Source organism: Plectropomus leopardus, chromosome 11 (assembly GCF_008729295.1).
Source record: "Plectropomus leopardus isolate mb chromosome 11, YSFRI_Pleo_2.0, whole genome shotgun sequence".
Classification (NCBI taxonomy): domain Eukaryota; kingdom Metazoa; phylum Chordata; class Actinopteri; order Perciformes; family Serranidae; genus Plectropomus; species Plectropomus leopardus.
Window position 1 is genome coordinate 26,387,340 of NC_056473.1, and position 26,023 is coordinate 26,413,362.

Genomic DNA, 26,023 nt, shown 5'->3' on the forward strand with positions numbered 1-26,023 from the left:
CGTAACACACAGCGCTTCTGCGGTAGCCATGATTGATCTGCCTCCCTGAAGACCTACGAACTAGATCGCGATGACCGCAGATGACGTCATGGCAACAGCATACGGTGATTGGTCAGCGTCACACTTGTAGTTTTGCCAGTCTGTCGGCCAAACAGCACAAATTTTTTATATCGTGGTCTGACATGGTGGCATCATGAATGACGAAAACAAAATCGTGTTGTCTCTAGTGACCTTTAGCCTCTGCGTTGTTGGATGTGTAGACGTGAATGATTTGTAGAGAGCTTGTGGATTATTTTATCACGCTAGAACTGCACCTTTACTTGCTTATGTCTACTGTGACCTTTGGCCCAACTCAGTCAGGGTGACAGAGGTCACCACAGAGTCACAAGGGTGAGTGTCAGGGTGCTTTCTGAAGTGTGCGCTGAGGTGTTTGAGGTACTAATCTCCTCTCCTCTTGGTTGAGTGGTCAGGCTGAATGGATGGACAGCTTGTTTATCTGAGGGGACCGCGTTACCCCGGATTCCCTCTACAGCTGGGCCAGGCACGCTTAGCTGAGCTGTCGGCTTGCAGAGGTTACAACGGCTGAGGGCAAAGACGGCTCTGCACACACACACATGTTCACACACAAACTGCACAGATACACAGAGAGAGTTTTTGATTTCAATGGTTATTTATTAAATGTAAAATATCTTTAGCACAGATTAAAAATCAGACACCTCCATCTATTTGAAACATCACAGGCTGAAAAAAACATTCCTGAAACAGAATCACAATCCCTTTTTGAATCCCACTTTCAGGATAGCTAGTCCACGAGGCCAGGCAGAGGGCTGAGGCAAAAACTGCACTCCTGATCCCTTTACTGGGGCTACAAGCCAGGAAATACTTTCCAAATGCATGCTGTAGCCTTATTACACTGGATAGTAGAAAATAAGTTTTATTCATCAAGAAACCAACCGTAGAATTCAGGTATTTTACCACTTATAGATGAGAAAAAGATTCTGTAATTTACTGTTTTCCCAAAATGTGACTTCATCTAAAACAGGATATTAAATAGTATTTGTTCATAGAACTTTGCACTTCAAATCATAGGATGCTGCTTGTCTGTAATTGACAGCTAAACAAACTTCAAACAAGCTAACAAAAATGTTATTAAAAAATTGAAATTTGGCTCAAACCGAAACTGTTTTCTTGACCTGCTGCGTATCCAGAGGGCCTTCACATGACAAGCACGGACATACGCCCTAATGATCTGTGGTTCATGCCAGGAACTGAACTTCTCAAATGGTGTCCTTGGCATAAATAGCTTTGCCAACATATAGCACTGTGGCTGAATTGGAGTGCCATCACAGAGGTCAGCTGGTGAACTCTCTTTTCTGCTCTGCCTCAACCCTCGCTGCTGTACAAATGCCAACTGACAACAACTGACACAGATGGTGAGCAGAAACACAGAAGGACAGGCAAAGGAAGAGAACCACCCACAGGAGTAAGAAAACAGGAAGACTCTACACACACTGTCCAAGAGAGGATATTGCCTGACAATATTATCAACTCATATATTTTAAACATTTTTTTTTATTTTTAATCTTTTCTTTTTCTACTTTTTTAAATTATTCTGTTTTTTCAGCACATGCCATATGAGAATTTGGGGATTATAAAAGTACCTGAAAGAATTGCTAGGTTTTCAGCATGCATAGCTGTTTGTATTTACAGGTTTATATGTACAGGGATGGGCCAAAAACAGACTGCTCTACAGTACTGGGTTTATTTACATCCAGGTCAGAGGGAGAGGTCAATGTCATAACTACAGATGTGGGGTTGAAGGGTCACATGCATAGGGTCAGAGAAAGCTCATACAGCTGAGTACAACTTGGATGATGAAGACACAGAACAGAACACGGCAAAGTAACGTTACTGTTAATTCAACAACATCACGTCTCCCCCCTGTACCCTTTTTGCTTTTGAATACGCTCATGTTTTCAGCAACTGATTATTGCGTCACACTGTACAAGGACATTTCTATTGCGAGTCCATGAGGTCCATGGGTATTGAGTCGATACTGAGATTGGAAGACTTGGATCTGATCCCAGGGCAGTTCCAGAGCCGTAGTAGTGGATCCCAGGCTAAGTGCAGGCTCATTGCTGCTTATCTACTGTCAGCTTATTGCAGGGTGTTTTGTGAGTATTTTCTCAGGATTTGGGTGTGTTTTTTTTGTTACCCACAAAAGCAGATAAACATAGAAGAACTGTCCTGCTCCTTTGGTTTGTCATATTGCTGTGGTGCAGTGATTTCTGTAGCATCAAGGAACATTTTAGGGTTGTTTTGGTGCATTTGATCTGTCCCATCTTCTCCCCTCCCAAAATCTGTGTGGTGATAGCAGAGCTGTTTTTTGGAGGGAATGTTCAAGCGAAGTCTCGAGTAATTTAAAACAAGTCCTGGTCAAGTCTCTAGTCTCAATTGGTGTCTTTCGGGTCTCTGAATGCTATTATAGAGGTTATATTTTTGATACGACTGCGTTTAAAAAATATCAACAGCTGTATACTACTAACACTGAAACTAAAGCCTTGCATACTGTACACATTTCCTTTTTTTACTGGTGGGACTTTCCAGTGTAAAATACTGCTTATACTGCTGACAACTTGCTGTATAGGCTGCTGTATCAAAAGGGCGAAGAACAAATGATTTCTGGAAAAACTGCCATTTTATTTGGGTGTGAAACTACTTTTAAGGCCCTGACACACTAAGCCAAACGGTTAGCTGTCAGTCAATTGTGGGCTGTTGTTGAGGGTCTGTTGCCCTTGTCTTTGCGGTGTGACCCACTTCAGCGTTATAAATCTACATCAGAGACGAAGGAGCCCGTCGGTGAGTGAAATCACTCTGATTGGCAGTTCAGCTCAGCACATGAGAAAAGGAAGAGAGGAAAGTAAACAAAGGGCTAAAGTCAAGAGGGTGTGAGGTCAGAACAACATTTTATATTAGGTCAGATTACTGTTCTTTAGCCATTGAGCTCTTTGGTAGAATCATCCAGTTTCCCTTTTTCAATGACAAATACAGACTACCGCCGTCTGCTCGTACGCTGAACGTGTGTATTGTTCTCAGTCAGTTCTCAGTCAGTTGTAGTCTTCACTGTGTGTTCATGTGCAGCTTTTTGGCCGAGACATAGGCGACGTGAGGCGACACAACAGTTGGCTGTCATAGCCGCTTGTTCTGTGATGTCATTTTGGTGTTTCTGAACCTTTAGGTTCAATAATTAATTACATAGCATCAGATTGGTGCTTAGACTTCTTAGCTACCAATAAAGGATCCAGCATTTTAGGCAGTATTAGAGGCATTTCCGATACTGATATTGGAGTAACTGTACTAACTGTAATGACATGGTAGCACTAGTCAAAACCTTTAAAAAAAAGTTTTACATAGCTGAGACCAAGTCCTCTTAATGCAATTTGTTAGATCTTTAAAAAAATATTAAGAAGTGGCTTTAAAAGTATGTAGATGGATCCAAGCCCGGATTATATAATAGGCCAATTGCACAGCAATAGGCAGCAAAACCCGGCAATCATAACTTAAATCACAATGAGTAAGTAAATGCGCTTTATTTACTACAGCTACAAAACCTTTGCAATAACCTGCATCACGGCAAATTGCGGCATATTATTATTATTTTTGTGTTATCTAGTCAGAACTGTTCCAGTTTTTTGTCAAGTCTCTTGTCAAGTTAAGTCAAAGTCTACAGCTCTGGGTCATAGAGAACAAGTCTAAAACATCACGGATGTTTCTCTGAAAACTACTGTACACAAGGTAATGATTCACACTTAGTTGCAGAAGCTAGAAAGACACACATCAAAAATCCATCAGTTTGTAGACAGCTAAATTTACAGGCATAATCTACAGTTTCACATGGGTTAGAAATGGCTGTTACACCACAGATGTGTATGATGCACACTGGATCAGTGATATCACCTTTCATGTAGATTGTCCCAAATGTTTATTTGCGAATTTGTTCGTGCTCGTGTGCAGGCGCATGCTCATGTTCAGGCATGCACGTATGAATACTGTATGTGTTGTTTTGTAATGCGAGTGTATCGAGGTTGTTGCACACCCCCCTCTTGTTCTCTTTCTTACTACCTCACACACCCCTTTCCTCCTATCTGCAAACACACATACACACACAATGATAGATGGCTGTGGTGGGTGGTTGAGCATGTTAATGCCTAATCTCATCAGCCTTATCTTCTACAGAGGTCACAGGGTCAAGTGGTGAGGGGGATGAGCTAAACACCAATAAGATAGCACATTGCTGGACACACAGTACAGTCAATGCACTGCTAACTGGTAGAGAAACAGCTGTACAGACTCTTGCTTTTATATGAAGAAAAAAATACTGAACATAAATCTGAATTATGAAAGTAAAAAATTATTTTTTTTATCAATATTTCAACTTGCAGCCAGGCCAGTGTTTGGTTACTGGTCACAAACAAACTGCTTTGAAAGTCAGCCAAGTTCAGGGGGGCGTCAGCGAGGCAGAGCATGCAGCACTGAAATCTTCAGTGGAGTTTAAAAGGCATTTAGCTTTCAGACGAGCTAAATCAGATGCCCTAAGCGAGGGAGATGAGTTAAACTGAGCGCGTGTGAACCTGCAACTCAGAGACACTGCTTGGCATTTGTCTGTCTTTGATATAGTGACATGTGATGTGGATGAAGTTATCGCCCCACTGGCAGGTGAGACAGACAGCGGCGCACAGAGAGATGCTGCCTTTTCATCTGCTGTTTACCAGCTCTCTCATCACACTGCACTTCAAACACGCTCAATCTGCTGCTGCAACGTTACACACCAGGGCTCCTCCTGGCGGAAGTTTACTTAGAGCTCAGAGGGGGTTGTGTGTGAGTGTGTGTTGATGAGAAAAAAATATTTCTTGGATTCTAGTCAGTGTGTGTATTACGTTCACTGCATTTGCATTTCTGTGCATATTTTTGTACTTGCATGTGAAAGTCTAAATGCTTTAGACCTCAATGGAACTTTCCACTTCATGTGTGTTTGTCTCACAGCTGCTTTAGGAAGCTGTTCAAACATTTGGCATGTAACGTGGCTCCATTATGCATGTGTGTATGTTTGTGTGTCTTGCCCATGTTTGACGACAGCATATATCCGGGGTTGTCTCACTGTGTGCCAGTGCTCTGTTGCTAAACAGTCCTCAGCCTCCACATCAGTGTTCCCTCTCACTCTTTCTGCCCCCCATCTCGCTCTCGCTGCCTCTCATTGGGAGATAAAGAGGCGAGCCATTTCATGTGGCCGTATAGAAGTCGTCTCCAGCCCCGGAGTTTGCGGGGAAGCTGTCACAGCAGCTTTTAGCTGGAGCTGCAACATGAAAGATCCCTCTTTGAGCAGTTGGGTTATGTGTGTAATTCTCTCTGACGTGTTTATTCTGCTGCAGTTTCAACTTTCATTTTCAAATGTCACAGAAATCTCCCTCCTCCAAGAATATCCCTGCTAATTACTGACTGATGGGACAGGGTGTATTAGAGAACTTAGCAGGTTGCGTCCAAACACTGTTTCACAGTGTGTCTTGGCTTGAGAGGACATGAAACATGAGTCAATTTCTTGGTTGAGACTTGAGTGATCTTCAGATTTAAACTTAAAAAAATTAGAGGACTTACTGAGAAAGAGAGAGAGAGAGAGAAAACCTTGTGGCGTGTGTGTCTGCGTGTGTTTGTGTATTGTCTATAACAAACCAACTTTTGATTTAAACATGTAATTGTTCTTGCATCATTTCCAATACTTAGTCTTAACTTTGAAAGCGTGGCTGAACCCATATACACATCATGTGAAAATATACATATTCATAACCACAACATTAAAACCTGCTCTTTTACACTATACAGAAAAGCTGTGATTTTCCTGGTGATTCCCATCCAGACAGGAGCTGGTGTCATTTTCATGTTCTCACATTCTCCACTGTGAGTCTATACATCTGTAGCATTCTCATGGTCCCAAAACGCCAGAGGTCCTGTACACACCAGGTAGAGAAATAAATAAATAAATATATGTATATAAATATATGTACAGTAAGGGGTTTGCCGTTCCCATGGTAATATGACCCAGTCATCATGGGCTGCAGGGAGAGGGGAGAGACAGCGTGTGGAGTCATTTTTTTTTCCTGTTGACACTCTGTCTTGCTGTCTCTTCTTTTGAGTGTGTGTGTGTGTCTCACAGAGGACACAGCGATGTGGTCGGTGTCCGCTGTTTGTCCTTGCTCTTTTTCTCCGGTCGGGACACGTCCTTATGTCTGAGTCAGTAAATGGGCCTTCTTTATTTTGTGTCCTCCTGCAGGCTGACGCCGTCTCGTCATGATTCTCCCGCTGAACTTGCATCTCTCTCTGTGTTTCTCTGTCCACAGCAACAGGGGGCGGCCACCACGGTGTACTGTGCCGTAGCTCCGGAGCTGGAGGGAATAGGCGGCATGTACTTCAACAACTGCTTCCGCTGCCTGCCGTCCATCCAGGCCCAGGACCAGAGCAGCGCTGCCAGCCTGTGGGAGCTGAGCGAGCGCCTGGTTGCAGAGAAGTCAGCAGGCATACAGGCCCTCTGATGGACAGAGGAGGAGGTGGAGAAGGTGGACTAGCCAAACAGGAATCAAAGACGAGGGATGGCGCTTCATGATGATTTAGGTATGAACTTAATTGCAGGTAACTGTTCTCTGACTGCACATTACAAGGGAGCTGCCAAACCATAGATCTGGGTATGTCACGTCACTACAGGGGCTAAAACACGCTAAATACACAGTACAGGAGGGGATTTCATATACACTCTATTGAATAAATTAAAGTTTGAGTTGTGTGCAGCTCTGCTGTGGTAGTTTACAATGGGAGGGAGGGGACGGGAGAAGATTTGGGAGGAATTCAGGGATCTATTTAAGTCTGTTCTGTTTGTCTCTGTAGCTTTTTGTAACTTTCTCAAGTCTTCTCCATTTAGCAACTGCATATTTAAAAGAGCAAAGTTCAAAGACGCAGATGACCTGTCTTGCTAGAGTACAGGGTTACCTAATAAGCATACACTCTATGGCATATGCATCTGTTTCCAGCAATAGTGCACTATATGGCAAATATTGTGTCCTCCCAATTTAATTCAGTATCCTCCTTTCTAGTTCTACGTAGATGTCAATGTTTCCTATTGAGATACAGAGAGTGTTGGTTAATTGTTGTGCTAAATCTTTTTGGGCAGGGAAGAAATAAGGAGTAATGGGCATGTGACACTCATGAATATATAAACACACTAGGTATGATTCTTATGGCTATATACATTATTCTGCAATAATTTTATTTCTTACCAATGTCCCTATTCATTTTCTGTACAATATTTACATTATCCTGATTTCGGGGCATGTGCTAAAGGGGTGTGGACATCATATTTTTTTTTCTGTTTGCTATTTGACTCAACCTAGTATTTATAATCTATACTCTGGTAAATCTAAATTACAATTTGGAGGTATTTATGGGATGATCTGTGTCCATTTGAGTAGCAAATACAGACGGTGGAGAATCTTATGTCCAGAGTCCAGGATCTTTAATATCTGTTTCTTCCCTTGTTGTTCAAGTTGAAGAATGTGAGCGATTTCAGTCTCCTGATATTATTTATCATTATTGTTTTAATATTGAACACTGGCTTTGGGTTTGCTGTGGATTGGTTGCCCTGAAGCCGCTGTTGGGACGCTTTTGAGACATTGTGCTTTATGGCAGTCTGGGTGCCGTAGGTCGCTCTTGAAACATCAGCATTCCAGTTTCATGATATCTGTAAGAGAAAAACAAATGAGAAAAAACATTTAATAAATATCCCTTTTACAGTAACGTGTGTGAAATCATTTGACATGCACAGTGGAAGTCTATTCATTTGGAGGCCATTAGGGGGAGATATTTGTGTAGGGAGCTGACAAGTGAGCAACATTAAAGTCTTAAAAAACTAACTTTTCCTGAGAAGAGAAATATACTCAGTGTGTATTAAGAAAGCATCAGAGTTACACTGTGTGTTTTATAGCATTTTCTCTCTGCTTTGCTCATGTGCTTTATGTCAGACCCGCGTGCAAAGGACAGACTCAACCAGCCGATCCCAGAGATCACCTGCACTCTCACACATGGTTTTTCAGCTGCCTCATAGTGTCAGAAAAAGCTGAGTAACTATTGGCCCGCACACCAGCACATACACAGAGTTACACCACAATCTGGGAGTGCTTTTTCCCTTCGTATAAGGCCTCTTTCTGTCCCCCGTACGTAGACATACTCACAGAACACACACTCAGTCAGAAACACGCTGTGCCTTTACACAGTCAAGGCCTGTCCAGACACTGATACCAGTGTCCTGCCCCGCTATAATCTGTAACTGCACTCAGAGTACAGGTGTCTTATCACTGTCCTTTCACAGCACAGAGCACACCTGGAACAGAGATACAGCACAGAAACAACACAGACACACTCTGCAACAGCAATTGGTGTCTCAGATGTACCCAGTGATTGATTTTTATAAATCTTTCCAGAAACAGTACAATGCTGTGATCCCTAATAAAATTACAGCCATCGACTCTGCTGGTTCCAAACCCTTTTCCTGTCATTGAGTAAACTGAAACCCACCTGATGAAGTGAAGAGTATTTTATGGTTTTTTTTCAAATTATTATTAAGGAATTACAGTAGTAATGTTAGTAGTTACATAATTATGCCAGATAATTCACGCAAGAACTGCAGGGCGTTTGTGTAGCACAAGAGATTTTAGAGAATTTTGAGCTGATTATTTCCAGTGAATGTTGCATCAGAAATAAGTTTCCTGATATTTTTAGGAACTTTCTGTACAATTCTTTGTCTGTTTTATATATTTTTTAATATTTTCAATAGCACTTACCTTATAGGCTTCTTTTTTCGACAAATTCAGTGTTTTCTATTTGCTGATGCTTGGCTGTTTCTTTTTTCTCTTTGGTCTTTTTTTCTGCATGCTTCTCTAAGGTAGAACGAGGCGGTTTGTTAGAGAGGGAAGGCCCTGTGAATTAAATCTTGTGGTCAGGTGTTTATTGTGCCCTTATCATTTAGATTTTTTTTTTAATATTATACCTTGAATAATAATCTAAGCTTTAAAGATAAACATTTCATTCAGTCTTCTTCACAGAAATGAATGAAATGCTGAGACATAGGCCTACTGTTTTTTTTAAGTTGTCATACACATAAAATCAAGAAGGCCTTAACCCACCTTTGGTGACTCTGTGTTCCAAATCATATCGTCCACTATAATACCGGTATTATTTTTAATATGATAAGAAGAATTAATGTCGCATTAACAGCAAAGTTTCGACTTGTTTACATAATGGTGTAAATGTTACACATGCTGACAAGAAGCATGGCTGAAACCAAAATTTCTACCAGCCAGGAGCAACTGAAATCAGTGATGTGGGCAGGCTGAATGTTTTATAAACAGCTTTTAAGACTATTTTTGCAACTTATTGCTCAGAGTAAACTGTCAGCAGCTCTGAACAGCACACACGAATCAGTGTCATCAAGTAATTTTGTCAAAAGCCTGCCTTAAAGTAAACCTATGTGATGCTTGTGATCTACAACATACAGAGTAATTCTGCCTCAGCTAAAGGAGTAAACAGCAATGTTGGCTACACATCTCCTACATGTTAAAAATATTAATGATGATCAAGTATTCCTCTGGCTGCTGTCCGTGGTGCTGATCATTCATGGCACTATCCATGGTAAACTCTCCATGAAAAGAAAGGCACAGGTAAATTTGCCTTTTGTTACTCAGTTAAAGAGCACATTTTCTGCCTGACTCAAGCCTCTTTGAGAGACAACGCTCTTCCCCTCCATAGTGTCTGCCCAGTTCAGCTTTGAACAAACATTTCCCAGCAAGTTAGTGTTCAGCGTGTCAGCTGTTTAGTTTCCCTCTGCTTGTTGTTAGGCCCCAGCGACTTGTTTAGTTAGTCTGCCCTGCTGTGCTTACTGTTTCCAGTTGCAGATTTCATGCTTGGCTCTGCCACCACTGGATATACTTAAAGACAACTCCTGCCTCTAATCACTTACTTTGGGTCTTGCATTTTGTCACACTTCACTGCTCTTGAAATATTTCAAAGAAAGTTCAAAGAAATTCTCGATAAAATAACTTCTAAGGATGGATATTTTATCACAATCTCACAACCTGCATCTGTGATGATCCTGAAGAGACTTAATCCACACCTGCTACTTCTGCCATGTTTGTCCCCTCTCCTCCACCTCCCTGCTGAAGAAGGACACTAATGATGAAGGCATCATGCTCGGCTAAGCTTGCAGGTTTAGCTTATCAATGACAACTCTATAAAAGTGAAGCTATAGAAAACCGAAAAAACAGACAGAGCGTTTGAGAAAGCCTTCGATTGGAGGGGCGGACTCGAAGACACAAAGGAAGATCTCCTGGAGAACAAACAAGCAACCAGACGTCCGTGCAGCTGTGCACTGCAGTGGCCGATCCATGGGTGTGTGCCTGAGTGAAGAGGGAGGGCCCTGCCTGGCTTTCATACAAAGTCCTATCGATCAGCCCCTATCGGAATCATCTGATAGCTAATCAATGAGCTACACTTCCTCTCAGCGAGCAGGGAGAAGAGAGAAGCACGGCTCTCACAAGAGTAGGACCTTGATCCTTTGACCCCACAGCCGAGGCCCCGCGCATATGCACATATACACATACCCACACACACACACACACTTTTTCACTCTGTCTCTCTTCATTTCTGTCACTTTATCTCTCTCTTATAATAACAGTACAAGACAATATAATAACTGAAAGCCTGTGTAAACCGAATAACCAATATACATTAGAATGTTATTTTAATTAGTTGGATTTACAGTTGATTTTTTTTCCCCTTCACTGAGTTTATTTCAATTTGGGCCGTAATTGTTTACGACTGACCATTTCATTTTCCATTATTGTTTTTATTTCTTCTTGTGATTAATTTCACCTCTCAAAGAATAATTATGAGAGGATTGATTTGATTATGCCTTTGTTCTACTCCTATTGGCTCCACTGACTGAGGGAATGCCATGTTGCCATTTCGAGCGGATATATTTAATGATCACAATCAATGTTAAAGCTCTCTCTAGACTCAACTAACTCAATAAATATCTGCCAGGAGGAAATTTACCATCTAACTACAGCAGGCAATAAAGTCTTACTCTCTGTCCTCCTCCCTCCCCTGTGCTCTTGTTCCACCTCTCTCTTTTGAGGATGATATTGTGATTAAAACCCTTGATCAATTTTCATAAAGAGTTACTGTGGAGTCGATGGAAACATTATTTCCCTGCAATATCTGCACATGCGTTTTGCTTGCACACTGCTTTTTTAGGATGGAGACTGAGATAATATAGTTTTTAATAATTGCAGAAAGAAAAATTAGCCGATCATTCCCCCAGACTCCTTTGGTACTTAATTAGTATGTTTTAATAAAAAGAAAAAGTCTGCTTGTCAAAATAATATCTCTTAATTTAATATCTTGTTTTGCAGATTTTTTAAAAATCCAATTTTATTTTATTTTGTGTGTGAAAGTGTGTGTGCATGCATGTGTGTGCGCATATGTGCATGAGGCTGTAGTGGTAAACAGTACAGTGGGGCTGCTCCATCTCACTGTGCCGGATGCATTTCACTCTGAGATGTAACAAACCCATAGCACTAAAATAGAAAAAAGATACACTGCTACGAAACACACTGAAAATAAGATGTGGATGTTTTATATGAGAGGAAGCATCGTTTTTTTAAGTAGCTTTCTCTTTGCAAAAATGATTAATGTTGTATAATACGAAGATGCTGGAGTTGCTGGCACATGCAACAAAGTAGACGTTTCTCTCCACCTCTTTTATAAAGATTCTCAGAAGCAGCATTGATAACATTTGGATCCAGATAGCTCGTGATTCAGTGAGCCTGTTCACTATCAAATGCACTTATTTCCCCCTGCAGATCTGCTTGTGCAATCTATAACTTTCTCTGTTTTTATTGAAGCCTCAACACGGCACCTTTGAGGAAATCCTTCCAGCCCCAAATCCCCAGCGTGTCCTCACCGCTAGACAGCATGACCTTGTAAACCCTGAGTTATTTTACTCACCCATTGTGTGAGGATAGAAAGAAAAGAGAGAGAGAGAGTGAGAGGGCGAAATAGGAGGGACGAGGGGGGGTTAGAAAAAAAAGAGCTCCTGCCTGTCACAGCTTTCAAACACAAAGAAAAATGAGCACTTGGGCTGAAGTACAATTATTAGCCCCTGTCTACAGATTCATCACACTATAGAGAGGGGAGGGAGAGGGGGGAGAGATAGAGAGAGGAGTGGAGCACGAGGTGGAGTCAAGGAAGGTAGAAAAAAGAGCTGTATAGGTGTGGAAGATGGAAAGAGGATGAGGAGAAAAAACTGAGGAAATACACCGTGAGGGAAAACTGAGAGCAAGGCAGGCGGGGTGTAAGGTGGAGCATGCAAAGCTACCGCAGAGTTGGGAGAAAAGAGGGGGAGGGAGGTTTTCGGGGAATAAAAGAGTGAGGAAAGGAGAAAGAGCACGGCAGAGGTAAAGGAAGGTAAAATGAAATAAGAGGATTTGTCAGGCCAGTGGTTGGTGGCAGTAATAAAGCCCGCTAATCTGAGGGAGAACGCTTGGCTGCTCTCACACTGACTCTCTTGACGCCCCACTTTACCACTGGGCCCAGCCAAGGTCACACACATGTGATCATGCCAGTCCAAACACACACACACACACACACACACACACACACACACACACACACACACAGAGTTCATGCCTGTCCCATCACTCTTTTGTGAATCAAATGTTTGTGATTTCCACCTGAGCTTCCTCTAAATGTTTGCAGTCACTGCTGACCTCTGCTCTCTTTTCTTTTTCACCTTTTCTCTCTTCTGCTGTTAGGCATCACCTCCACTGCGCACACACACACACACACACCCTCAGCCATGTTGATTTTGAAATCTCATTTTTCTCCGCTTCTTAACTGGCTCCGCCGTGTGAATCAATATCTATCAAAACCATTACATAAATACATCTGTCACAAGCAGATAGTAGAGTGGGGATGTAATGTGTCTGGTTAAGGCCACCATAGGGTGAAAGGAGATATGTTTGTGTGTGTGTGTGTGTGTGTGTGTGTGTGTGTGTGTGTGTGCATTCTCAGAGGACAGCGAGTGTCATTTTGTGTGACCAGGTGTGTCGGGCAGAGAGAAAGGTTGTTATTGAGCTGCGGTAAATGACGCATAACCTGGTGCACCGCTTACTTAGCCCCGGACCTTTTCTCTCTGTCTCTTTTTTGTTAGTCTGTGTGTGTGTGTGTGTGTGTGTGTGTAGTCATGGGTATGTATGATATCTTGAGGGCTGTGAGTCTGACATGAGTGCATGGAGAGAGGTAAAATATTTTGGATGCACAATGTGGTACTTGGCTGTATGAAGCTGTGTATAAGGTGTATAAAATGGCAAGGAGCTGTTTAATAGTGCCTAAAACGCAGGCTGGGGTATTGGGTATTGCTTAAAGTTTTCAAGACTTTTACCAATGTGTTACCTGAGTTTCAGAGCCAAAATTATGAAATGTTAAGATGCTTTTCCACTAAACCCCTTTCTTTTGAGGAAGAAGTTAAACTTCTCAATGGTTAAATGCCTTACACAAGCAGCTACATTGAATAGTCTAAAACTGGCAAAAATCAGGAGCTATCTGATCAAAGAACAAGTATACAACATCACCAGCCGACCACACTTTCAGTGCCAGCTTTGCGTACTTGACAGTTTTCAGTTCTCAGTATAGGGTCGCTATCCAGCTCTGCTTACAATTCATGCACACCTGCACGCAGCTCAAATACAAGCCCAAATCCAAAACAGATATAAAACTTAAAAAATAATAATAAACATCTACAAAATCAGAATGCCATGATCTGCAAATCTTTTTTTTTAAAATACTGTTCTGATAAACTTCATTTATTTATTTTGTTACTTATTTTTGTAAAAATAGGACTCTGAATTTGATGCCTGCAACAAAAAGTTAGGACTGGGGCATGTTTACCACTGTGTTACATCACCTTTTCTTTCACCAACACTTGGGGACCTGAACTGAGGGCACTAATTGTTAAATTTTAAAAGAGAAATTGCCATCTAAATATCCACAATTCGGAACCCATAAAATCTCAAGACATATAGACTGCCTGTGTGGAAAAATGGGCCAAAATCCCAACTGAGCACTGTAAGAGATTAGTTTGTTTATTTAGGTGTTAATGTGATGCTGGTATGAAATAAATTTCAGTCAGCTTGCTCAGTGCTTTTTTCCTGTTTAATGCCACTTTAGTGCACATAATTTTTACAGATTGAAATTTACGATTTCTTTAGTGTCATTTTAATAAATTAATACCAAAGTCTGGGCTAAATTTCACTGGAATAGCTGCATGGGAAAAATGCTTCTTCTCCTGACTGTATGTTGAAAAAGATTTGCAAGTCATTGCATTTCATTTTTGATTTACACAGCAATCCAACTTTTTTGTAATTGGGGTTGTTCTTGTACAGAGCATTAACATACACAGCTATTCTGTGTATTTTGAAACATTTGGGCCTCTATATTGACAGAGAGCACAAGGGAGGAGAGGAGGAGGGAGAAAAATTGAGGGAAAGAGGAGTGAGGTTGTTTCATGTCTGTAACTGGGGCCATCTGGAGCTATTAAGATTGTATTCTCTCACCGAAAAACAACAACCAACATATAATCATTCTATTTCTTTCCCAAACACAAATATGGAGTATTTTCCTCTATCATACAGCTTTTTCCTGCTCTACTCTTTTCCCCTCATCATCCTTTAGTGTTGACATTTTCACACCTCACTTCTCTGACGGCGGAGACCGTGATTGACGGTGTGATGCAGATTTACATGTCATGCTGAAATAGCACAATAACCTGCGCGCTGATAATCACCTCATTGAGAAACGCTCCGGCCTCTCTCCACTCACAATTACTATTGTGTATTTGATCATATAACCACTCTCCAACAATGCACTTAATGGGTTTACTGGCAGCGGACCAGAACTTGCTTGTAAATAAGCCTGATGGTGTTTGATGCTAATAAATTAGGCTCATATATGCAAACACGGTAAAATCATAACAATATCCAAATGTGTGTAGGCAGAGGTGGGGTGGTGACAGGCGGAGATTTATGCTGCGACCAATTGGCCGGCCTCATCACTCACTCAGCTATCTTCAACTTTTTTATTTGTTTAATTTCCAAATGTGATTGCTACACCACTCCCGCTCATGCTGATAAATGCAAAGGATCATGGGTAAAGGAGGCCAAGATTAATACACATAATTTTTCAACTAGACCAATCCAAAAAAAAAAAAGTGCTAAGAGCTCAGAGGAGGAATAAAAGCCATTTTCTGCTGCGACATAATGTAACTGAGTACTGTAAGGTAAATAAATGCATTTTTTTCACTGTCTTTCGCTCAAATTGGGGTTGTTTGGGTGAAAAGCCTTTTAAGTGAATAAAAAAAAAGCAAAATACACTGGAAAAACTCCATGACCTCATAGCTTCATTTCTGTCATTTATTTAGCTGCATAATGTGAGTCCCCACTGTTTTAGTGTCTATTCTCTGAAATACAACTCCCCTGTGGGTACTGAGGCAGCCACACACGCAAACATTACATCTTTTAAATGTCTGCTAAAATCTAGATTTTATATTACATCATTCTCTCATTCAACCTTCATTTACTGTATAGTTCTTTACTCTCTTTTATTCGCGCACAACGTGTACAAAGGACAGGTGACACAAGGCAGTAGAAAAAGGAGACAAACAGTAAAATGTGCAAACCTGATGTAAAAGATACAGTAAACAGCAATAAATTTAATGAGCAATATATGAATTTAAGTACAACAATTTGGGATAATTGCCTTAATAACCTCAGGCTGAAACTGACAATATTACCAACAACAACAAAACCATGGCTAATAAGAAGATGCTGTAATTTTGTTGAACAACACTGAGGAAGACTAGTTAGTAACTCTGTAGGAATAGAAATGTTAGTGTTCATGTGAGGAGCAACAGTGTCTGTGTGTGTGTGTGTGTGTGTGTGTGTGTGTGTGTGTGGGTTATAAATGGAAGGCAGAAGAGTCACCTCTCAAAAACACACTCACATACCTACGAGATTAATTACAAGTACCGTGAATCACTGTGCAATTAATTAACTCATCCTTAGTAATGAGTGTGTGTGTGTGTGTGTGTGTGTGTGTGTGTGTGTGAACCATGCGTACTGTGTGTCACACAGACAGCCCCTCCATCTCTCCACCTCTAGCCCTGTCCCCTCTCTAATTGCTTCCCTCTCTATTAAAATGCAGTCTGCTGTGACATCACTCAACCCTCTGTTAGAGCAGGCCAGGGCACCGGGCAAACCACACACACACACACACACACACACACACACTCACACACACACACACACACACACACACACACACACTGGTACATGTACATACACGACGTTTATCTTATAGCGAGGGTGGATTTTGGGGAAGATTTGAGATGTTAAGAGAAAACTGGAACTAATGTGTCCTTAAAAGGTAAATCAAAGTAAACCTGCTGTGTGTTATTACTACATCTTCTATCTCTCTGTGTGCCTCTGTGTGTGTGTGTATGTGTGTGTGTGTGTTATTGTAGGCGAAAAAGTGACTGGCCTGTAGCTAAGTCTGGATAGACTGTGTTGTTGGCCTGATCATAATCATTGTTTCAGGGGAATTGTTTTTGTGGTGATAAGATCAAATCACGTTTTACAAAATGATGTTTTCAAATTTAAATACCATTTGTTATCATTAGTCATCATTGGTTTTGTTTAACATTTGCAGAAAATTTTTAGATGTACTGCAACAGCGGGACACAGTTCCTACTATTTAACATCATTTGATTATTTCATTCATATCATATAAGATTTTGCACATTTGATTATTTTGGATATAATTATTTTGGACACATTTGTACCATTCCCTCTGTATAATCCCTCCTTTTCTAACTTTTAAATGACTTAAAGAAAACTCCCTCAAACTGTCTAACCTGCAACCATCATTGTTGTAATGCAACATTTTGGTACCTTCATCAGACAAAAAGTTTTGCCCGATAACAAAGTTTTCTGTGTCAGACATGCCAGCTCGAGTCACAAACTCTCATTTTAAAGAATAACACAACAGTAACATGTCTCTGAACACATTTGAGTGTAAGTATTAAAGTGACACTTACAGTAAATTAAAAACCAACATTAGCTTTCAGGCTTGAAATTCAGTGAGGGGACATAAATTGAACCCACCTCTGATATATCCTCAGACATATCAATATAAGAAAAATATTTTTATAAATGAAAATATTGACATTTCGATATTGCCCAGTCCTAAAGTGTTGTTTGGCAGACAGTGTAACCGACAGTTTGTGAATATTCTCCTCACTGTGTGTTTATTCTGTATGGTGTGAAAACATACACTAACACATAAATACAGCATGTATTGGGTCAACTGCATCAATTGAAGTGATATTTATTCATCTTTCGATTCTGATTTATCCAAATACAAGATGAAAAACACGACAATAAACCAGCAAGTAATGTCTGACGCCCCCTCCCCGCTCTCTTTCTCTCATTCTCTCTCTCAGAGCTAATCTGATTGGTGCATAAATCATGCTGACATCAGCACGGGTGGAAGTTGGCCTACTCCTACACACACACACACACACACACACACACACACAGAGACCAAGGCTCCTCGGTGAGGTGAGAGCAGCGGCGTGCTCCACGGTGATCATGAGGACAGTGGATAACAGATCTCTCTTTTATCATTCCCTGACTTTCCCTGACATTTAAAAAGCCATTAACACCACTGAGATTCACCCTCGTGTACATTTCATATGGAAGCAACCCCCCCCAACACAGAGACACACATACTCCTTTTACAGACACGCACACACACACACACACACACACACACACACACACACATGCTTGCTTGCCACTCACTCACAGCGTTTCTACACAGCCATGTGTGGGAATGATCTCAGTGATAACACAAAGCCCAAATGACACAGACGGAGCAGTGAATTATACCTTAATAAGCTTTTCACACCTGCCCTCCTTTTCTGTAAGATTAAAGAAAAGAGATCCAGCCCACTGCTGGTGTGTTTTAATAGCGGTAAGACACAGCTGGTAATTCGCTTATTGATCCCTTGTTCAAATCAATAAGGATTTGGGGCATTGATATCCTTGATCAGAATGCAGTCGTTCCCCCTCTGTCCTCCCCCCGACATGGTGACAAATGGAAAGTAAATGCCTGTTGTGTTGGAGTGACTGCCTTTGTGAATGGTAATTATCCACCAATTCAGCCATACATACATGGGTATACTGTAAACACTAACAGCTTAATAGTATTTGCTGCCGAGCACTGTATTAATTTATGGCCCATTATTGTAAAGCCCATCGTTACAATGCGAGGGAGCATTTATTGTAATCAGAGGACTGAGAATGGAAGCACTGTTAATGTATGTAATGTACTCGCGAGCAGTCTGTCTGACAAAACTGTACAGTAGCTAATGCCGCGAATGACATACGGCCTCACTCTTTGTTGTTAGCATTTATTAGCAGCGAGCGGAGTCCTGAGTGCGAAACAGCTATCGACTAATTATATTCCATTGTGTCTGCTTGAAAAAAAAACAAGAGGCAAACATGCTCTGCAGTGATACAACGGTCACCCCACCACTTAATCTGCAGGATATTAACATGAAACTGAGACTAAGCACGCGGCTCGGCCGGGCCTGCAGTATGAGTCATGACTAGCAGTGATATACAGCAGATACAGATATTGAGTTCAGTCATTTAAATGCATGTTATTGTAATTCCACAGATGGTGGAGGCACTTTTGGTGATTATGGATCGGACCTTTTTAAACTCTGAAAACGGCTCTAAATCTTGCGGCGCCGGGGTTGTACAGAGACGTTTAGAAGACAGGAGATATGTTTGCATTTGGGAAATCATGAAAAGAAAGACAAAGTCAGAGAGGGCTTTAGGGAAGCGTTGACTCTTGGTTTAAGGCGGTAGGGGTCATGGGTGTGAAATAACTAGAATATTCTAAGATCAAGTGAAAAATTACATAAGGGAAGAGATGGGTCTTTTAAATATTCAGACACATCTGATGTCAGGAGGAAAAGTAAAAATACTGGACTTCTGAAGACAGAGAGAGGTCCTGTGCATTTCTCTGGTTCTGTGCTCCTCTGGCGGGGTTTGTATTTGTTATTCTGGGTATTTGCTCCTGAGAAAGTATTGCAAGATGATTTTTTTTTTTTTAGTTTAGGGCAGCTAAGGCTTGAAGCATGTGTTCGAAACAACAGCAAGATTCTGGAGAAATACTTTACTGAGTGGAAGAGAAGAGGAGGAGGAGGAGGTGGTGGTGGAGGAAAAGGATCTAAACAAAGAAAGTCCCATTCTCTCTATCATCTCCTATAAAGGTCTGCTGAGCTGAAGATATGGCACAGACAGAGTTTGACTCACTCTTAGTTGCACTTTTAATGCTGCGGGCCAAACAGCCTGCGACTCTAGATAGTAGGTGTACTTACTCACGTTTGTTTTCATCATGTGTGAGAAAGTTTGGCATTAATTCAAATCTCCGTTATAAGAGTTTCCACTCACGCTGATATGCGGCTGTGTTTATCTTCGCTCATGAACATAATGAGCTCAAAGACCGGAGATGCTCCCCAAGAGTGATGCGTTGTTTATCATTCCTTCTCCGCTGGAGTTTTTATTTTGTCTATCCTCCTCCTCTGTGCATCATTTGGTATTCAGTGCAGTGTTATATACAGTGTTGTCTGGTCTCTGTTGTGCTGTGTTGCAGAGGAGTGTAATGCACTGGGTCTCACCCCTTGTCCATCACTCTGCCTGCTGTAAGTCAGGCAGGCAGCCAGACAACCTCCCACCAGAGAGAAATAGATGAATGGTGGGATTTGGAGGAGATGCACAAAAGAAGGGGAGGACGCTGCTATGACTCAGAGCATCAGTGCTACGTCAAAAAGTGGGTATGAAAATTGTTTAGAGAGCAAACGGGAGACAGGATGTGAAAGAGAGGAGGGGAGAGAGAGAGAAAGCAGAGTGAAGTGTTACAAAGATATAATCATGAATGGCTATGGGAGAGGAGTGAGTGAGCAGGTTAGAGATGGAGAGAGACCCAGTGAGTTATGGGAGAGGCAGAGTGAGTGAGATGGTGGAGAGAGAGAGAGCAGCGAGACAGACAGGATGAGTTATAGACCCAGAGAGGGAGAGAGAGCTTTCACACATGGAGACAGCCTGGTGATTTAGGGCTAAAGGACACTGAGACAAGCTCTGCTGCGAAAGGTGATAGACCTAAAGAGTAGTAACAGATCCACTGCAACACTACAGCGTGGACCGTGTCAGCGCCGGGAGCATCTGTGCTTCCTCTCTTATCTTATCTACGTAAGCATTCATGCAGCACATGTTATAAAGACTAAAGCACCGCGAGAGCACTTCGCCACTCGCAAGAGACACTTTCAAATAAGAGCGGTAAGCACATGTTTATCAGGATAAAATGATAACATACACATGCAGGCTTGAGAAAAGAAACAAAACAAATTGGCATAAAAAAAGAAAAACTAATTGCCACTAGAAACACCAAATCCTTTAAATTAAATAGCAAAATAGGTCATGTGTCTTCCAAAATGATCTATATGGGCTTTTTTTGATCTGACCTGCTAGTGACAGAAGTGTTTCAATGCATGACCATTACAAAAGTTTTTGCTAAAGGTTAAAGTTGTCCCCTCCCTGAGCTACCACCTTATCATGGTGGAGGGGTTTGCATGTCCCAATGATCCTAGGAGCTCAGTTGTTGGGGGCTTTATGCCCCTGGTAGGGTCACCCATGGCAAACAGGTCCTAGGGGAGGGACCAGACAAAGCGTAGCTCACTGGACCCCTTATGATGAAACAAAAAAATGGTCCAAAGTTTCCCTCGCCCAGACGCGGGTCACCGGGCCCCCCACCTCCGGAGCCAGGCCTGGGGGTGGGGTTGGAGGCGAGCGCCTGGTGGCCGGGCACAGCCCGAAGAGGCAACTTGGGACCTCCTTCCTGTCGGCTCACCACCCATAGGAGGGGCAAAAGGGGTTGGGCGTGATTTGAGTTGGGCGGCAGCCGAAGGCGGGGACCTTGGCGGTCCGGTCCTCGGCTGCAGAAGCTAGCTCTAGAAGGAGCCTGAGCTGGTGCGCAAGGTTGAGAAGTTCCGACTAGATATAGTTGGCCTCACCTCGACACATAGCATGGGCTCCCGAACCAGTCTTCTTGAGAGGGATTGGACTCTCTTCCACTCTGGAGTTGCCACTGGTGAGAGGCGGGCAGGGGTGGCAATACTTATTGCCCCCAGCTCAGTGCCTGTATGTTGGATTTTAACCCGGTGGACGAGAGGGTAGTCTCCCTCCACCTTCGGGTTGGGGGACGGATCCTCCTGACTATGCAGCTCAGAGTATCCAACCTTTTTGGAGTCCTTAGAGGGGGTGCTGGAGAGTGCTCCTTCTGGGGATTCCCTCGTTCTGCTTAGGGACTTCACCAGCCATGTTGGCAGCGACAGTGACACCTGGAGGGGCGTGATCAGGAGGAATGCCCCCCCCCCCCCCCCCCCCCCCCCATCTGAACCGGAGTGGTCTTTTGTTATTAGACTTCTGTGCTCGCCACAGATTGTCCATAACAAACACCATGTTCAGGCATAAGGGTGTCCATATGCACACTTGGCATCAGGACACTCTAGGCCGCAGTTCGATGATCGACTTTGTAGTCGTGTCGTCATAGTACAGTATGTTGTGAAAAATGTCATAAAAATGTCAAGAATATCATGAAAAAATGTCTTCAAAGTTTCACAGTTTGGATTGTTGTAAAAATTGTGATATAAAAGTTTGTTGTTAAAAAATTCCTAACAAATGTCATAGCATAGTCTGTTGTGAAAAATGTTGTTAACAATGTCATTAAAAAGTCATAGAGTATGTCATGAAAAAATGTCATAAAAATGTCAAGGTATATTGGTTGTGAAGAATGTCACATAAATGTCAAAAAACAGTATTTGGTGAAAAATGTCATGAGAATGTCATAGTATAGCTAGTGAAAAAATGTTTTCATATAGTTTGTCATAAGAAATGTTGGAAAAATATCATAGTATACTGTGTTTTGAAATTGTTATTGTATAGTGAAAAATATCTGAACATTTCATATTTTAGTTTGTGAAACATATAAAAATGTCATATTACAGTATGTGGTGACAAATGTCATGAAAATGTCATAGTATATTTTGTTGTAAAAAGATGTCATAGTATAGCATGTTGTGAAAAAAGTCATAAAAAAGTCATAGTACAGTATGTTGTGACAAATGTCATGAAAATTTCATAGTATGGTATGTCCTGAAAAATGTCATAAAAATTTTGATTGTAAAACATGTCCTGATAGTATATCATAGTATAGCATGTTGTGAAAATGCTTTAAAATTGCATATTATATTTTTTCTTATTAGTCAGTCATAGTATAGTATGTTATGAAAAGTGTCAAAATCTTTTTAATATAGTTTATGGTGCAAAATGTCAATAAAATGTCATGGTACAACATGTCCTAAAAAAAGCCATATTAAGTTCATAGTAAAGTATGTTGTGAAAAATAGCATGAAAATCTCATAGTACAGTATGTTGTTAAAAAATGTCATAAATGTCATTAGTCATTGTAGTTTGCCGTGAAAAATGTCTTGAAAATGTCACACTATTGTATGTTGTAAAAAATGTCAAAAAATATCATAGTATAGTTTGTCATACAAAAATGTCAAAAATATAGTGTAGTTTGTCATACAAAAATGTCATAAATATGTCATAGTATAGTATGTGGTAACAAATGTCATAAATATGTCATAGTATATTATATATTTCTTTTTTAAATGCCATAAAAATGTCATAGTGAAGCATGTTGTAAAAAATTCATAAAATGTCATAGTATACTATGTTGTGAAAAAAAAGTCCTTAAAGTGTCATAGTAAAGTATTTTGTAAAAATGTTATAGTATAGTATGTCATGAAAATTATCATAAAAATGTAAGTCATAATTTACAAAAACAGCAGTCCTCATTATGACAGTCAGATGCTGCCTGCCCACTACAACCCCTCCAAAGAGGTTTTGCAGCCAAAGACCAATGTTTATGTTTTTTTTTTGGTGAGGACATTCCTAAAAATACAACTTGAGAATTTGCCAGTTGCTCAGTAACCTCATTGGCCTGGCACTACAATTACACTGTTTATCTATAAACAACAATAACGTTGAGCAAACCATTCATGTTTGTATCAGTATGTGTGTGTTGGTACTCTTTCATAGCTGCAGGTATTTGTATGGCAGCGTGGTCGTGTCCATATTTGGGCGGTGTGAGGCGGTCACTAATCCATCTGACCTTCTGGCTCATTTGCATGCGCCGTCCCCCCCTGACTGAGAGATGCCATGACCTTTATTAGCTAATTAAGAAACATAACAGAAATAAACCTGACAGAGTGGGAATGGACATGCACACACGCACACAAATACATACACCCACACACAGATGCCTGTACACACTCTAAGCGTGGCTACCAACAGAATGGGGATGGTGAGAAAAGGGAGCAGCCAGCACGCAGACTAGTGAGAAGACATGAGCGGAGAAAATTTGGCATTCATCAAATGGAAACAACCACAGCTACATTTCTCCATTTAACTGTGTGCAGATCCCCTGTAATGTCCTCTGTAACGGCGTGTCCTTTTGGAGGAAACGTTACCTCAGACACACTCTTAATCGTTACATTTGCCAGCAGACATTTAAGCGTTATAGTATTACAGAAGTAGTTTCTCTTAATCGCAGACTGAGCTCCTTTAAATCTCTGTGTGCGGGAATAAGAGAAGTAAATCTCTCTGTCTCCGCTGTCTGCTGCCACTTAAGTGTAGACGGCCTCTTGTTCTCTCCTCCCTCTCCCACTAAGAACTCATAATAAGCTGTTAGAACCCCCAGGCTATAGAAGGAGGTGTGTGTGTGTGTGTGTGTGTGTGTGTGTGTGTGTATGTGTGTTCCCTAACACCAGAGACAGACAGCAGCAAGACAAACAAGAGTGTATGAATACAAACACACACACACACACAGTATGCAAACAAAACAAACCTACAAATGTCTGCGCACATTTGAATTGACACAAATATTTTAGCACATATACACAAGCACACATGCGCACAATTGCATCTACACACAAATGCACAAATTGGGGGTGTTATCTCCCACACCTTCCCAGTGTTCATTGTGTGTTAATCTGAGCAGTAATCTGCAGAGTGGGCAGATTATCATCTGACAAGCACCATTTTGAGGTTTGTAGAATTACGCAATCAACTTCCCTCCCACAGTACATCACAGGGCTGAAGACACAATGGAAACACACACTTACAAACACACACACGCACACACGCACTTAATGCTGACACTACTAAAGCTTTAAGGGGGTTGATATACTTTGTTATGTGCAGTTGATTTGTGCAATTGTGTCAAGGTTTCATAACAAACTAAAACCATATTGTGATACTTTTTACAGATGAATTAACAAATTGGATTGAAAATAAATAAAAATGTATTATTAATTTCTGAACACCCACAGCGTGTTTCCATGACACCATCAGCGAAAAGGAAGAAGGTGAGAGACTACGAGAGGCTGAATGAGGGAAACTCAGAGACAAGAATGGATGAATGGAAAAAGAGCGACAGATTGAAGGCTGCGACCTCTCAGTGCTACACTATGTCAGTCTGTCTCTGTCACCATGACAGCTCTGCAACAGAGGGGAACCCTGAACGGCCGGCCCACACTACTGCACACAGGGGCTTCACCCGCTGACAGACGGAGCCAAGGGCTGTCCTGTCCACAGCATATCACAGTCTGCAGCAAAGTATGTCGTCTGACAACAGCCCACCCTCCAGTTTTCATCACCCACATGCTCACAGAAAATATTTTGATACAGTAAAAGTGTTGATATGACAGCCAGGTGTGCCACTTCTGAAGAATCTGAAAACGAAAGCTTGTATTTGTTTTGAGACATCAGAAACTAAGCTGTTTAAATTTCATGACTGCCGAGCGAGACACCAGAGAATTCTGCACGTCTGTTGCAAACTGATTCCTCATTTTTAAAACATGAATACGCCAGACGTGTGCAGTGAAATCAATTCAAAAAGGTATAACAAATTGTCCAGTCTGTTGTCCAATATCATGGTAAGATGAGGCGTAAATCATGAAGGGGTTTATGTATTTTTGAAGCCTGTCAATGATATTGTCACTGAGTTACCATTTTTTTTGAACACGTGTCCAATCTAATATCGTCCAATATAACAGCTCTGAAGTAATTTCTTTGTTAGGCCTAGACTGTTCAGTTTTGTTGATACTGAATTAACACTTTGGTCAATTTTGGGTGCTTTGTTGCATGTTTCCAGTCGGAGAGTTCCAGTGCAACCACTAACTATGGCCTGAAAAATGTGCATTTAAAGCTTACAAATAACACACTGCTTTAGCTTGTACAAGTGTATGTGATACAATTGTATATCTTTTTTTTTTTTTTATGGTTTCAAAGTCTGATTAACCTTTCTCATAAATAAAGACATCAGAGAAGATGACAAAGGCTAAGTGGAAGAAAGGTAGGTGTCGCAGGTAAGTATTTTAATTGTAAACATTGAAATGCAATATGATTAAACCACTGTAGGGACAGTTGACAAGACAAAGGTAAATTTAACAAGCATAGCGAAATTTGAATAGAACTCAGTTCAATGGAACTTGACAAGCACAGGCGTTATGAAAACCATCATAAAAGGCACAGTATAGCATCCTGAAAAAAACATTTAGAAGATGTTATAATTTTAATTATTATCATTTTTATTATCATTGTAGTCATAATAAAATATGTTGTAAAAAAACATCATAGTATACTATCTCATCAAAAATTATAATCAAAAGTAT

The 26,023-nt window shown here is 41.1% G+C and overlaps 2 protein-coding genes across 2 annotated transcripts in view; one reads left to right on the top strand and one right to left on the bottom strand.

Moving 5' to 3' along the window:
- The window catches only part of wwox (WW domain containing oxidoreductase), a 153,410-nt gene extending 146,139 nt beyond the window's left edge, over positions 1 to 7,271 (top strand). Inside the window, exon 9 of the mRNA XM_042495782.1 lies at positions 6,393 to 7,271. Within this exon, the coding sequence (XP_042351716.1) occupies positions 6,393 to 6,584 (192 nt within the window). The 3' untranslated portion in view covers positions 6,585 to 7,271. The remainder of the gene's footprint in view (positions 1 to 6,392) is intronic.
- Positions 7,272 to 7,399: 128 nt separating this feature from the next.
- Positions 7,400 to 26,023, bottom strand: part of LOC121949919 (transcription factor Maf) — an 87,305-nt gene continuing 68,681 nt past the window's right edge. The window contains exon 3 of the mRNA XM_042495783.1: positions 7,400 to 7,783. The gene's annotated coding sequence lies outside the window, so the exon portion shown is untranslated. The remainder of the gene's footprint in view (positions 7,784 to 26,023) is intronic.